This window comes from Oncorhynchus nerka, linkage group LG13 (genome assembly GCF_034236695.1).
Source record: "Oncorhynchus nerka isolate Pitt River linkage group LG13, Oner_Uvic_2.0, whole genome shotgun sequence".
Taxonomy (NCBI): Eukaryota; Metazoa; Chordata; class Actinopteri; order Salmoniformes; family Salmonidae; genus Oncorhynchus; species Oncorhynchus nerka.
In genome coordinates, this window is record NC_088408.1 from 6308317 (window position 1) to 6322754 (window position 14438).

The window sequence follows — 14438 nt, forward strand, 5'->3', positions numbered from 1 at the left end:
GGTTTGAACTTGCAACCTTTCGGTTACTAGTCCAACGCTCTAACCACTAGGCTACCCTGCTAATTTTAAAGCAGAGAAATGTAAAAAAAAAAAATAATAATAATAAACTGTGCAAAGGGGTGTGTTCACTAGCGACCGTAGATAAACATCAATGGTAAAAACATTTATATCCTCTTTTACTCGATCAATAAGAGAACAAAACTACAGCACACATAAGGGACCATGACAGAATGGTATTTTGCATCACAGAGGGACGTTGGTCACATTAGAAGATGGGTGAATACCATCGGTGGCTGGTGGCACTTATAAATGGGAGGATGGGCTTATAGTAATGTCCGGAATGGAATCAATGGAATGGCATCAAACACGTCCATGTTGATACCATTCCATTTCAGACGTTATTACGAGCAGACCTCCCCTCACATCAAACACGTCCATGTTGATACCATTCCATTTCAGACGTTATTACGAGCCGACCTCCCCTCACATCAAACACGTCCATGTTGATACCATTTCAGACGTTATTACGAGCCGACCTCCCCTCACATCAAACACGTGGTATCCATGTTGATACCATTTCAGATGTTATTACGAGCCGACCTCCCCTCACATCAAACACGTCCATGTTGATACCATTTCAGACGTTATTACGAGCCGACCTCCCCTCACATCAAACACGTGGTATCCATGTTGATACCATTTCAAATGTTATTACGAGCCGACCTCCCCTCACATCAAACACGTGGTATCCATGTTGATACCATTTCAGACGTTATTACGAGCCGACCTCCCCTCACATCAAACACGTGGTATCCATGTTGATACCATTTCAGATGTTATTACGAGCCGACCTCCCCTCACATCAAACACGTCCATGTTGATACCATTTCAGACATTATTACGAGCCGACCTCCCCTCACATCAAACACGTGGTATCCATGTTGATACCATTTCAGACGTTATTACGAGCCGACCTCCCCTCACATCAAACACGTCCATGTTGATACCATTTCAGACATTATTACGAGCCGACCTCCCCTCACATCAAACACGTGGTATCCATGTTGATACCATTTCAGATGTTATTACGAGCCGACCTCCCCTCACATCAAACACGTGGTATCCATGTTGATACCATTTCAGACGTTATTACGAGCCGACCTCCCCTCACATCAAACACGTCCATGTTGATACCATTTCAGACATTATTACGAGCCGACCTCCCCTCACATCAAACACGTGGTATCCATGTTGATACCATTTCAGACGTTATTACGAGCCGACCTCCCCTCACATCAAACACGTCCATGTTGATACCATTTCAGACGTTATTACGCGCCGACCTCCCCTCACCAACCTCGTCTGGAACACAGACAACTAACAATTAGTCAAAAAGTATCATTTTAGTGGATAAAGGGACAAACCGTGAAAAGACTTATGTACTCTCACAGTTAAATGCTGATTCTCAATAATTGACTATCTATGATGAGTACAATGTTATTGTGGGACTAGCATGACTACCACCACTAGAGTGCGCTAACCTCTCTGAAATGAACAGTAATCCCATTATATGTCGGATACTGCATTTATTTTTGTTGTTGTTGTGTAAAATAAAATACAACTCCAACCACCAGGGTTGTTCCGAGGGAAACTGATGGACTCAAAACTACAGGAACTCTCTAAAAAGTACAAATTCAACATTCATAGTCACTTCCCATTTGGAAACAGTTTCTATTTCTACAGTGTGCTTGCGTGGCAGATTGATTACTTGTTGATGAAATGGGAAATATCTATGATAATGTCTACCTGAGAATGTTGTGGTGAAGTCAAGGAAGGTCTTCACTTCTCTCCTCTCAGTCTCCTGACACCTCCACTTCCTGTTGTTGTCCTCCCTCTGGAGAGTCACAGTCAGAAAGCCCATGGTTACACCTTGCATTAACATGTAGTTGTCGTCATCGGATCAACATGATCCGATCACTGTTTGATCAAGATTTTCTCAGAACACTGCGTCCGTATTGTGGCCAGACTCCCTGGAGTGTGCAAAGCAGTCATCAAGGCAAAGGGTGGCTACTTTGAAGAATCTAAAAAATATAAAATATATTTTGATTTGTTTAACACTTTTTTTAGTTACTACATATGTGTTATTTCATAGTTTGGATGTCTTCACTATTATTCTACAATGTAGAAAAAAAGTACAAATTAAGAAAACCTTTGAATGAGCAGGTGTTCTAAAACTTTTGACTGGTAGTGTACGTGTGAAATTAGTTTTGATTTAGAATGGACCATTATCATGCACCTGTCTGGAAGCAGGGTCAGTGGGAAATAATACATGTCATCTATACACTTAAATAGTGAATGGAGGACACTTTTCCCTTGGTTCATTTTAATGCCTGCCAGGTAGGTTATACTCCTGTTGTAAATATAAATATAGTAGGCCTAGCCTATAGAAAGCTGATGGAATCCTCCTCTTTTTAGTAGAGGCCATCACTCCATTTTCTCCTGCAATTGCTTAGCCTAGAGAAATGTTGCGCAACATGAGCTCATGGGCTCGCATGGAATGTTTGATTAGATTTTCCATTACATTTGTATTAATGCCAGAGTGATTAGAGGGACAATAGAGTGCTGTGTACCAGGCAGTGACTAGAGGGACAATAGAGTGCTGAGTACCAGGCAGTGATTAGAGGGACAATAGAGTGCTGAGTACCAGGCAGTGATTAGAGGGACAATAGAGTGCTGAGTACCATGCAGTGATTAGAGGGACAATAGAGTGCTGAGTACCAGGCAGTGATTAGAGGGACAATAGAGTGCTGAGTACCAGCCAGTTGGCAAGTTTGGTAGGTTACTAATGACCATCAGCAGCATCATACCTTGGAGAAGCCTAATTACCATGACTAAATGGTCACATGGAATTTGACTGCCTTCATGCCTCGTGACCGTCAGTGTGGCGGTAATACAGTTACCACAACAGCCCTAGTATAGACTATCTTTGCCATGGTAACAAAGCTGTATGTTGTTTAGTTACAAAAAAAACAAAACAAGTGGGAAATTACTATTCCTTTTGTTGAGATTCTGTGGTGAAACTGAAAGACAACTTACAACCATTTCCCTCTCTGCCATCGCCCCAGAAAAACAGAAGTGGTCTGTAGGACCAGTGTTAGTGACATATGTGTGTGAATGTGTGTGTGTGTGAATTTGTGTGAATGTGTGTGTGAATGTGTGTGAATGTGTGTGCGTGTTGTTTCTGTATGCCGATAGTGACCTATTCCTCAATACCCAGAACCAGCTACTGTCCAGCTACTCAATTTGGTTCTGGAAACAGTTTAGTTTTGGTAGAACACTGGTGTGTAAATAGAATTTCTGACATTTTAGCTAATATCCCCATTGCTTACCGGCTAATATCCCCATTGCTTACCAGCTAATATCCCCATTGCTTACCAGCTAATATCCCCATTGCTTACCAGCTAACGTCCCCATTGCTTACCGGCTAATATCCCCATTGCTTACCAGCTAATATCCCCATTGCTTACCGGCTAATATCCCCATTGCTTACCAGCTAACATCCCCATTGCTTACCAGCTAACATCCCCATTGCTTACCAGCTAACATCCCCATTGCTTACCAGCTAACATCCCCATTGCTTACCAGCTAACGTCCCCATTGCTTACCAGCTAACGTCCCCATTGCTTACCAGCTAACGTCCCCATTGCTTACCAGCTAACGTCCCCATTGCTTACCAGCTAACGTCCCCATTGCTTACCAGCTAACGTCCCCATTGCTTACCAGCTAACGTCCCCATTGCTTACCAGCTAATATCCCCATTGCTTACCAGCTAATATCCCCATTGCTTACCGGCTAACATCCCCATTGCTTACCAGCTAATATCCCCATTGCTTACCAGCTAACATCCCCATTGCTTACCAGCTAATATCCCCATTGCTTACCAGCTAATATCCCCATTGCTTACCAGCTAACATCCCCATTGCTTACCAGCTAATATCCCCATTGCTTACCGGCTAACGTCCCCAGCTCCGATCTGGTGTAGAGTGAGGTGTCATCCTAAATACCCTCTCCTGCTATTGTGCCCTTGAGTAAGGCACCTACCAACTGTTCCAGGGATATTGCATTGTAGCTTACTCGTTGCTTCCAACCTCTTGGGGTGTGCGTGTGTGTGTGTGTGTGTGTTTTGGGGGGTTGGGTTGTGTGTAAAAATACATTTCCGTTCTCTGCAAGATGGACCAAAAAGTATTTTTCCCATCCCCCTCCTCCTCTCCCTCCTGTTCCTCCTCCTCGTCTTCCCCCACATCCTCTTCTTCCTCTTTCCCCTCTCCTTCCTCCTCCCCCTCCTGTTCCTCCTCTCCCTCCTCCTCGTCTTCCCCACGTCCTCTTCTTCCTCTTTCCCCTCTCCTTCCTCCTCTTCCTCCTCCCCATCTTCCCCCTCCTCTTCCTCTTCCCCCTCCTCTCCGTCCTCATCTTCCTTCTCTCCCCCCTCCTCTTGAACCTCCTCCTCCTCTTCCTCCTCGTTCTTCTCCTCTCCTTCCTTATCCTCCTCCTCCTCCCCCTCTTCCTCCTTCTTGTTCCAGACTGTGGGGAGAAGATCACTCTGTGTATCTCCGTCCTCCTCTCCCTCACCGTCTTCCTGCTCCTCATCACGGAGATCATCCCTTCCACCTCCCTGGTCATCCCTCTGATTGGAGAGTATCTCCTCTTCACCATGATCTTCGTCACTCTCTCCATCGTCATCACCGTCTTTGTCCTCAACGTCCACCACCGCTCACCGGGGACCCATAAGATGCCTCGCTGGGTCCACTCTGTCTTCCTGGACCTGATCCCCAGGTGGCTGTTCATGAGGCGGCCCGCGCCGGACGGACGGAGACGCAGGTTGTTGTTGCTCCAGCAGGGGGCAGCGGTGGCACGGCACCAGGGTCGGACCACCACCACAAGACTACCAGGTGGTAATAACAGGACCATGAACAACACGTTGGTAGACTGATTTTTAGGGCCGGTTTCCAGGACAACAGGAATAGCCTGGTTCCAGAACTATTAACCATTCTTTAATGGTGATTTTCTACTGAAAGTGCTTCTTAGACCTAAACTAGCCACAAACATGTGTCCGGGAAACTGGCCCTCTATATATGTTTTGTTGTCCCATGACCGAGGCAACTTTATATGTAGTTTAAATGTATCAAATCCAATCATCAATTAATTAATGAATTCCTTCATTCAGGCCTAGTCCGTCCTCCCTGCCTCAGCACCTCAGCCAGCTGGCTTCGGGACGGAGGAGGTGGGGGAGGAGGAGGTGGGGGAGGAGGAGGTTGGACCACGGAGGATCCCCAGAGGCGGTCGCCCTGTTATGAGGACCTGGAGCTGGGGGCTTTGACCTCGTACTTCTCCTTCCGCCCTCCGTCACCCAGACCCCCGGGCTCCACTCCTCCACCCCAGCAGAACCACCCACCCCCAGGGGCAGGGCAGCCCCAGAACCGCCTGGACAGGGGAGGAGGAGGAGGGAGAGGGGTGAATAGACGGGATAACGCCACCCAGCGACCGGATAAGATAGATAACTTGGTGTCAGAGTCTAGAGGGATAGAGTTCCCTCTGTCTCCCAGCGTTATACGGGCTCTGGAGGGGCTGCACTACATTGCAGACCACCTGAGGGCAGAGGACGCTGACTTTAGTGTGAGTGGTTATGACAACTAAACAGTCAGCACGAGTAACAGTCATATTGCAGATAGCTGCTATTTCCGTATGTTAGGTTAGGTTGTTTCACCTTCTTTAGTTGAATAAAAAGTTTTTTTTTTTTTAAATTTTTTAAATAAAAAAGGAAACCATTCATTCATGTCTCTCCATTCAGGTGAAGGAAGACTGGAAGTACGTTGCCATGGTGATCGACCGTATCTTCCTGTGGATGTTTATCATCGTGTGTCTGCTGGGTACCATCGGTCTCTTCCTTCCTCCCTGGTTGGCCGGCATGATCTAGGACCTTGGGGTGTCTGTGATACCCGCCCACAGAGCGGAGTAGCATGGGACTGGCACTACAGTGACAGGCCTGGTGGTAGGAGACAGATGAAGGACTGTCACTAAGTTAATAGGATGACTACCGATAAGGGAGATGCATTAAGTCCACCTGGCGTGGCGTGAACGGGGCAAAAGTGGTGAGAGAGGAGCGCCGTCCCACAGTAACCTGCGCCGCTCGGTCATGTTGTCAACAAGGCAGCACGGTGCATCGTCCAGGAAACATATCTTTTACATAAAATATATATGTTTGAATTTTAAAACTAGTTTTCATTGGGAAGGCAGATATAAAGCCTTTTTGTTATTAAAATAAATCCCTTTTGCATGTGAAAACAGACTCCTAGAACACGTGCTGAACCCACGGAACTTGTGTTTTGTTTTGAGTCCGGGAGGCAGCCATGTTCCACATGGTTCCATCAACGCTAACCCGGTTCAACCCGGGGCAGGCCTGGGGCATTAATAGAATCCCCTAAATGCCCTGCTTCATATTGGAGAAGCAATGACTTGTGGGTAAATTCTATCCAATAAGATTACTTGGCTGTTTTCAAGGAAGTAAGGGGCAGAAAGAAGACTAACTTCTTAGTATGAACTGAATCAGTTTGTACTACTTCTCTCTCACTCACTCACTCACTCACTCTGCTGCTGCCATGACATTATAAAGCATATTCTTTAACAATGTGTTGCTGTGTAGTAAAGACTGTATAAATACAAACGGCTGTTTTTGGGAATGAATATGAATAAACATGGCTTTAATAAACGTACCTACATCCTGTATAATTGCACAGAAAGCATATGCTTTCCTTTCCAAAGTACAACACTATATCACAGTTGAAATTAATCTACAATAAAACCGGTTATAAAAATTGTGATAAAAAAAATTTTTTTTAAAGGTAATGAGAAGTAGTAGTATATCTATCAAGTCAAACGTCTAGAAACAAATTCACACATTCCATAAAATAAAAAATATGCTTAAAAAAATAAAATAAATTGGTCACACTAAAACAACTACAAACAATTACTATTGATCTGGCCAGCATTACTGGGAAGAACCACAGGAAGATAACCTGGAAGTAAATTCTCTGTCTCTCTCTCATATATATATATATATATATATATATATATATATATATATATATATATATATATATATATATATATAAAACACTGGGCAGGCCTCTTGCTACCTGTCAATAAAATGCGAGGGACTAGCTCATTGGCTATAACTGTTAGGGGGCTGGCCCACGTGTTGGGAAATGTAGGCAAAATGACAACGGCACAGCTTCAAGGAAACAGTCGCAGTAGGGATTTCGTGGCTAATTGATGCTAATTGATGTTAAACAGTAATTCATAGATGATGCTATCTACTTCCGGGTTGGAGCGAGCGGTCGCATTCGCACTTCGGTCCGCAGGTAGTATACATTTCATTACATTTCACTATAGCACAACGGTTTGATTTGTCTAATCTTAGCAATTTCTTCTTAGCTAGCTACATAGCCGTCCTTGTATCAAAGATAATTGCGTAATTATCGTATTTCGTCGTCCTAACGTAGTCTACACTGCTATCTGCCCAGCAGCTAGCCAGCTAGCTAGCGTCCACCGTCCACCGAATAGCAGCACTGTAAAAACTATTACACTCAACTGAACGACTTGATTAGTGTAGTGTTAGCTAGCTACATAGTTGTCTTTGCTGTCTTCGTATCCAAGATAATTGTGTAGTTTAGAGTGTGTAGTTTTAGAGTGATTATCTTAATTTACCGAGGTTAGCTAGCCAGCTATTTGTTGTCCTTAACGTAGGAGACACTGCTAGATAGCCAACAGCTAGCCAACGTCTACCGAATAGAACTTCCTCACTCAACAACCCGGTCGCATTCCGCTTCGCTCCACAGGTAGTATCACATTTTCATTTCATTTCATTACAGTACAACGGTTTGATTTGTTTGATCGTAGCTAGCTACATAGCTAGCTACATAGCTGTCTTTGTATCTAAGATAATTGTGTAGTCTAGAGCGATTTTCTAGGTTAGCTAGCCAGCTATTGTCGTTCTTTTAACGCAACATAACGTAATCAACACTGCTAGCTAGCCAGCTAGCCCCCGAATAGCAGCACTGTAGAAACTATCACACTCAACGGAACGACTTGATTAGTGTAGTGTCAACAACGCAGCCACTGCCAGCTAGCCTACTTCAGCAGTACTGTATCATTTAATCATTTTAGTCAATAAGAAAGTAAGCTTAACTTTCTGAACATTTGAGACGTGTAGTCCACTTGTCATTCCAATCTCCTTTGCATTAGCGTAGCCTCTTCTGTAGCCTGTCAACTATGTGTCTGTCTATCCCTGTTCTCTCCTCTCTGCACAGACCATACAAACGCTCCACACCGCGTGGCCGCGGCCACCCTAATCTGGTGGTCCCAGCGCGCACGACCCACGTGGAGTTCCAGGTCTCCGGTAGCCTCTGGAACTGCCGATCTGCGGCCAACAAGGCAGAGTTCATCTCAGCCTATGCCTCCCTCCAGTCCCTCGACTTCTTGGCACTGACGGAAACATGGATCACCACAGATAACACTGCTACTCCTACTGCTCTCTCTTCGTCCGCCCACGTGTTCTCGCACACCCCGAGAGCTTCTGGTCAGCGGGGTGGTGGCACCGGGATCCTCATCTCTCCCAAGTGGTCATTCTCTCTTTCTCCCCTTACCCATCTGTCTATCGCCTCCTTTGAATTCCATGCTGTCACAGTTACCAGCCCTTTCAAGCTTAACATCCTTATCATTTATCGCCCTCCAGGTTCCCTCTGAGAGTTCATCAATGAGCTTGATGCCTTGATAAGCTCCTTTCCTGAGGACGGCTCACCTCTCACAGTTCTGGGCGACTTTAACCTCCCCACGTCTACCTTTGACTCATTCCTCTCTGCCTCCTTCTTTCCACTCCTCTCCTCTTTTGACCTCACCCTCTCACCTTCCCCCTACTCACAAGGCAGGCAATACGCTCGACCTCATCTTTACTAGATGCTGTTCTTCCACTAACCTCATTGCAACTCCCCTCCAAGTCTCCGACCACTACCTTGTATCCTTTTCCCTCTCGCTCTCATCCAACACTTCCCACACTGCCCCTACTCGGATGGTATCGCGCCGTCCCAACCTTCGCTCTCTCTCCCCGCTACTCTCTCCTCTTCCATCCTATCATCTCTTCCCTCTGCTCAAACCTTCTCCAACCTATCTCCTGATTCTGCCTCCTCAACCCTCCTCTCCTCCCTTTCTGCATCCTTTGACTCTCTATGTCCCCTATCCTCCAGGCCGGCTCGGTCCTCCCCTCCCGCTCCGTGGCTCGACGACTCATTGCGAGCTCACAGAACAGGGCTCCGGGCAGCCGAGCGGAAATGGAGGAAAACTCGCCTCCCTGCGGACCTGGCATCCTTTCACTCCCTCCTCTCTACATTTTCCTCTTCTGTCTCTGCTGCTAAAGCCACTTTCTACCACTCTAAATTCCAAGCATCTGCCTCTAACCCTAGGAAGCTCTTTGCCACCTTCTCCTCCCTCCTGAATCCTCCTCCCCTCCCCCTCTGCAGATGACTTCGTCAACCATTTTGAAAAGAAGGTCGACGACATCCGATCCTCGTTTGCTAAGTCAAACGACACCGCTGGTTCTGCTCACACTGCCGTACCCTGTGCTCTGACCTCTTTCTCCCCTCTCTCTCCAGATGAAATCTCGCGTCTTGTGACGGCCGGCCGCCCAACAACCTGCCCGCTTGACCCTATCCCCTCCTCTCTTCTCCAGACCATTTCCGGAGACCTTCTCCCTTACCTCACCTCGCTCATCAACTCATCCCTGACCGCTGGCTACGTCCCTTCCGTCTTCAAGAGAGCGAGAGTTGCACCCCTTCTGAAAAAACCTACACTCGATCCCTCCGATGTCAACTACAGACCAGTATCCCTTCTTTCTTTTCTCTCCAAAACTCTTGAACGTGCCGTCCTTGGCCAGCTCTCCCGCTATCTCTCTCAGAATGACCTTCTTGATCCAAATCAGTCAGGTTTCAAGACTAGTCATTCAACTGAGACTGCTCTTCTCTGTATCACGGAGGCGCTCCGCACTGCTAAAGCTAACTCTCTCTCCTCTGCTCTCATCCTTGTAGACCTATCGGCTGCCTTCGATCCTCGCCACCCTCTCCGAGTTGGGCATCTCCGGCGCGGCCCACGCTTGGATTGCGTCCTACCTGACAGGTCGCTCCTACCAGGTGGCGTGGCGAGAATCTGTCTCCTCACCACGCGCTCTCACCACTGGCGTCCCCCAGGGCTCTGTTCTAGGCCCTCTCCTATTCTCGCTATACACCAAGTCACTTGGCTCTGTCATAACCTCACATGGTCTCTCCTATCATTGCTATGCAGACGACACACAATTAATCTTCTCCTTTCCCCCTTCTGATGACCAGGTGGCGAATCGCATCTCTGCATGTCTGGCAGACATATCAGTGTGGATGACGGATCACCACCTCAAGCTGAACCTCGGCAAGACGGAGCTGCTCTTCCTCCCGGGAAGGACTGCCCGTTCCATGATCTCGCCATCACGGTTGACAACTCCATTGTGTCCTCCTCCCAGAGCGCTAAGAACCTTGGCGTGATCCTGGACAACACCCTGTCGTTCTCAACTAACATCAAGGCGGTGGCCCGTTCCTGTAGGTTCATGCTCTACAACATCCGCAGAGTACGACCCTGCCTCACACAGGAAGCGGCGCAGGTCCTAATCCAGGCACTTGTCATCTCCCGTCTGGATTACTGCAACTCGCTGTTGGCTGGGCTCCCTGCCTGTGCCATTAAACCCCTACAACTCATCCAGAACGCCGCAGCCCGTCTGGTGTTCAACCTTCCCAAGTTCTCTCACGTCACCCCGCTCCTCCGCTCCCTCCACTGGCTTCCAGTTGAAGCTCGCATCCGCTACAAGACCATGGTGCTTGCCTACGGAGCTGTGAGGGGAACGGCACCTCAGTACCTCCAGGCTCTGATCAGGCCCTACACCCAAACAAGGGCACTGCGTTCATCCACCTCTGGCCTGCTCGCCTCCCTACCACTGAGGAAGTACAGTTCCCGCTCAGCCCAGTCAAAACTGTTCGCTGCTCTGGCCCCCCAATGGTGGAACAAACTCCCTCACGACGCCAGGACAGCGGAGTCAATCACCACCTTCCGGAGACACCTGAAACCCCACCTCTTTAAGGAATACCTAGGATAGGATAAAGTAATCCTTCTCACCCCCCCCCTTAAAAGATTTAGATGCACTATTGTAAAGTGGCTGTTCCACTGGATGTCATAAGGTGAACGCACCAATTTGTAAGTCGCTCTGGATAAGAGCGTCTGCTAAATGACTTAAATGTAAATGTAACATGTATGACCTACACATTGACACATCCAGCCCAAAGAGGGAGATAAAAAATAAAAAAAAACACTTAGTCGTGGCCAAAGTTCCAGAGCATGTCTTTAATTTAAAGCACTGAGATGATAAACAAATATCACACAAGGAAGTCCTCTTTTCTGTCCATTTGAATCCTGACATTACATTTTTAGTCACACTGATGCCAGTTATATTGATGCCAGTTATATTGATGCCAGTCATATTGATGCCAGTCATATTGATGCCAGTAGTCATATTGATGCCAGTCATATTGATGCCAGTAGTCATATTGATGCCAGTCATATTGATGCCAGTTATATTGATGCCAGTCATATTGATGCCAGTCATATTGATGCCAGTCATATTGATGCCAGTTATATTGATGCCAGTCATATTGATGCCAGTCATATTGATGCCAGTTATATTGATGCCAGTCATATTGATACCAGTCATATTGATGCCAGTCATATTGATGCCAGTAGTCACATTGATGCCAGTCATATTGATGCCAGTAGTCACATTGATGCCAGTAGTCATATTGATGCCAGTTATATTGATACCAGTCATATTGATGCCAGTCATATTGATGCCAGTTATATTGATGCCAGTCATATTGATGCCAGTCATATTGATGCCAGTCATATTGATGCCAGTTATATTGATACCAGTCATATTGATGCCAGTTATATTGATGCCAGTCATATTGATGCCAGTCATATTGATGCCAGTTATATTGATGCCAGTCATATTGATGCCAGTCATATTGATGCCAGTTATATTGATGCCAGTCATATTGATGCCAGTTATATTGATACCAGTCATATTGATGCCAGTCATATTGATGCCAGTTATATTGATGCCAGCCATATTGATGCCAGCCATATTGATGCCAGTCATATTGATACCAGTCATATTGATGCCAGTTATATTGATGCCAGTCATATTGATGCCAGTCATCTCGACTATTGTACCAGCAAGTCACTGATGTCCATCCAATCAGTCGCTTGGTTCTGACCTGTCTTCCAATGAAGACAAAGCAAAACAACACACTTGTAAATCATCCATCCAGAGAGGGGGGGGGGGCTGTGGGTATTACCCCACTATGGGGTCTCCCGGTTTGGGCTTGGCCAGGTTGGCCCTGACCCTGGCCTGGTCCACAGCATCCAGAAGGTTCTTCCCATCCATGGCCAGGTTGTGTGCTGCAGTCAGCATCTGTTTCTTACACTCTTCCTTCAGAGAGGTGATGGCGTTCTGCTGGGCCAGACGCATCTTACTGATCAACTCTGACATGTCGTTGTTCAACAGCTTCTGGGTGCCCTCGATCTGACCAGGGTGGGAGGAGAGAGAGAGTTAAGGTAATGGTAGTCTGTGTACTAGTCTGTTTTCTCTTTTAGTCATCTCCTTTCTCATGGTTTCTAAAGCCAACATCTCAGTCGAACAAGAGAATAGAGGGATTGAGAGACTGAGGATGTGCCGTTGAGGGCCTGGGGATATCGGCAGGGTAGCCTAGTGGTTAGAGTGTAGAGGCGGCAGGGTAGCCTAGTGGTTAGAGTGTAGAGGCGGCAGGGTAGCCTAGTGGTCAGAGCGTTGGACTAGTAACCGAAAGGTTGCAAAATGGAATCCCGAGCTGACAAGGTTAAAAAAAATCTGTCGTTCTGCCCCCTGAACAGGCAGTTAACCCACTGTACCTAGGCCGTCATTGTAAATAATAATAATAATTTGTTCTTAGTTTTTGTTCCTAGTTAAATAAAAAGGTAAAATATAAAAATACTGTACCTCTGTCCTGATGGATTCATGCAGGGTAGGTAGAATATCATCCACACTGTGGATCAGACTCCGCAAGGTCAACCCTACAGACTAGAGAGAGAGAGAGAAAGAGTCATTAAATCAATAAAATATGTCCCGGCAAGTCAAGTCGAGCTGTTGCTACGGATACAAGCCCCGCCCCTCCAGAAACCTCTTTCTTAAAGCTAAGGATCCAGGTCCCGTTCTGCCCATGTGTTATTTTAACACACATTCATTATTCTAGCTGGCCCCGTCCTTCATGATGTAACCTATGTCTCATGTTTCTGAACAGATTAAATGAAAAACCCTGCAGGGATTTGAACCGATGTTCCAAAAAAACAGCTATGACTTTTAACTCTCTGTCAGTCTGTCTGTCCCGTCTGTCCGTCTCTGTTGTAACGGATATAGTGCAGTTGCACAAGCAAGATGCCTGTTTGTGTCGTGCTTTATGTTTTGCAATACTGACAACAATAGCAGGTACGAACATGTCGATTATGATTTTGTGGAAAAATCATCTTACGGATACGTGGAATGCAATAGTTTGAACTGTTCTGTGTACAACATTGAAGGCAGTCTCAGGACAAAGGTGATCAAGGAGGGGGAATGGTAGCGGAGTACTCAGCACAGCAGCTACGTAGGTAACGGACTGGGTACTCAGCACAGCAGCTACGTAGGTAACGGACTGGGTACTCAGCACAGCAGCTACATAGGTAACGGACTGGGTACTCAGCACAGCAGCTACGTAGGTAACGGACTGGGTACTCAGCACAGAAGCTACATAGGTAACGGACTGGGTACTCAGAACAGCAGCTACATAGGTAACGGACTGGGTACTCAGCACATAAGCTACATAGGTAGCGGACTGGGTACTCAGAACAGCAGCTACAGTAACGGACTGGGTACTCAGCACAGAAGCTACATAGGTAACGGACTGGGTACTCAGAACAGCAGCTACATAGGTAACGGACTGGGTACTCAGCACAGCAGCTACAGAAGCACAGCAGCTACATAGGTAACGGACTGGGTACTCAGAACAGCAGCTACATAGGTAACGGACTGGGTACTCAGCACAGAAGCTACATAGGTAACGGACTGGGTACTCAGAACAGCAGCTACATAGGTAACGGACTGGGTACTCAGCACAGCAGCTACATAGGTAACGGACTGGGTACTCAGCACAGCAGCTACATAGGTAACGGACTGGGTACTCAGCACAGCAGCTACATAGGTACGGACTGGGTACTCAGCACAGCAGCTACATAGGTAA

General features: G+C 46.7%; 2 protein-coding genes across 4 annotated transcripts in view; one reads left to right on the forward strand and one right to left on the reverse strand.

Annotated features, from left to right (window-relative positions):
- The window catches only part of LOC115123002 (neuronal acetylcholine receptor subunit alpha-2-like), an 85229-nt gene extending 78467 nt beyond the window's left edge, over positions 1-6762 (forward strand). Inside the window, exons 7-9 of the mRNA XM_065026147.1 lie at positions 4581-4949; positions 5225-5673; positions 5849-6762. Coding sequence (XP_064882219.1) covers positions 4581-4949; positions 5225-5673; positions 5849-5974 — 944 coding nt within the window. The 3' untranslated portion in view covers positions 5975-6762. The remainder of the gene's footprint in view (positions 1-4580; positions 4950-5224; positions 5674-5848) is intronic.
- Positions 6763-11452: 4690 nt separating this feature from the next.
- ptk2ba (protein tyrosine kinase 2 beta, a) overlaps positions 11453-14438 on the reverse strand; it is a 129075-nt gene continuing 126089 nt past the window's right edge. For all 3 annotated transcript variants that reach the window (XM_065026149.1, XM_065026148.1, XM_065026150.1), the window contains 2 exons: positions 13163-13243; positions 11453-12709 (listed from right to left, as the gene is read on the reverse strand). In XM_065026149.1, the coding sequence (XP_064882221.1) occupies positions 12479-12709; positions 13163-13243 (312 nt within the window). In that variant the 3' untranslated portion in view covers positions 11453-12478. The remainder of the gene's footprint in view (positions 12710-13162; positions 13244-14438) is intronic.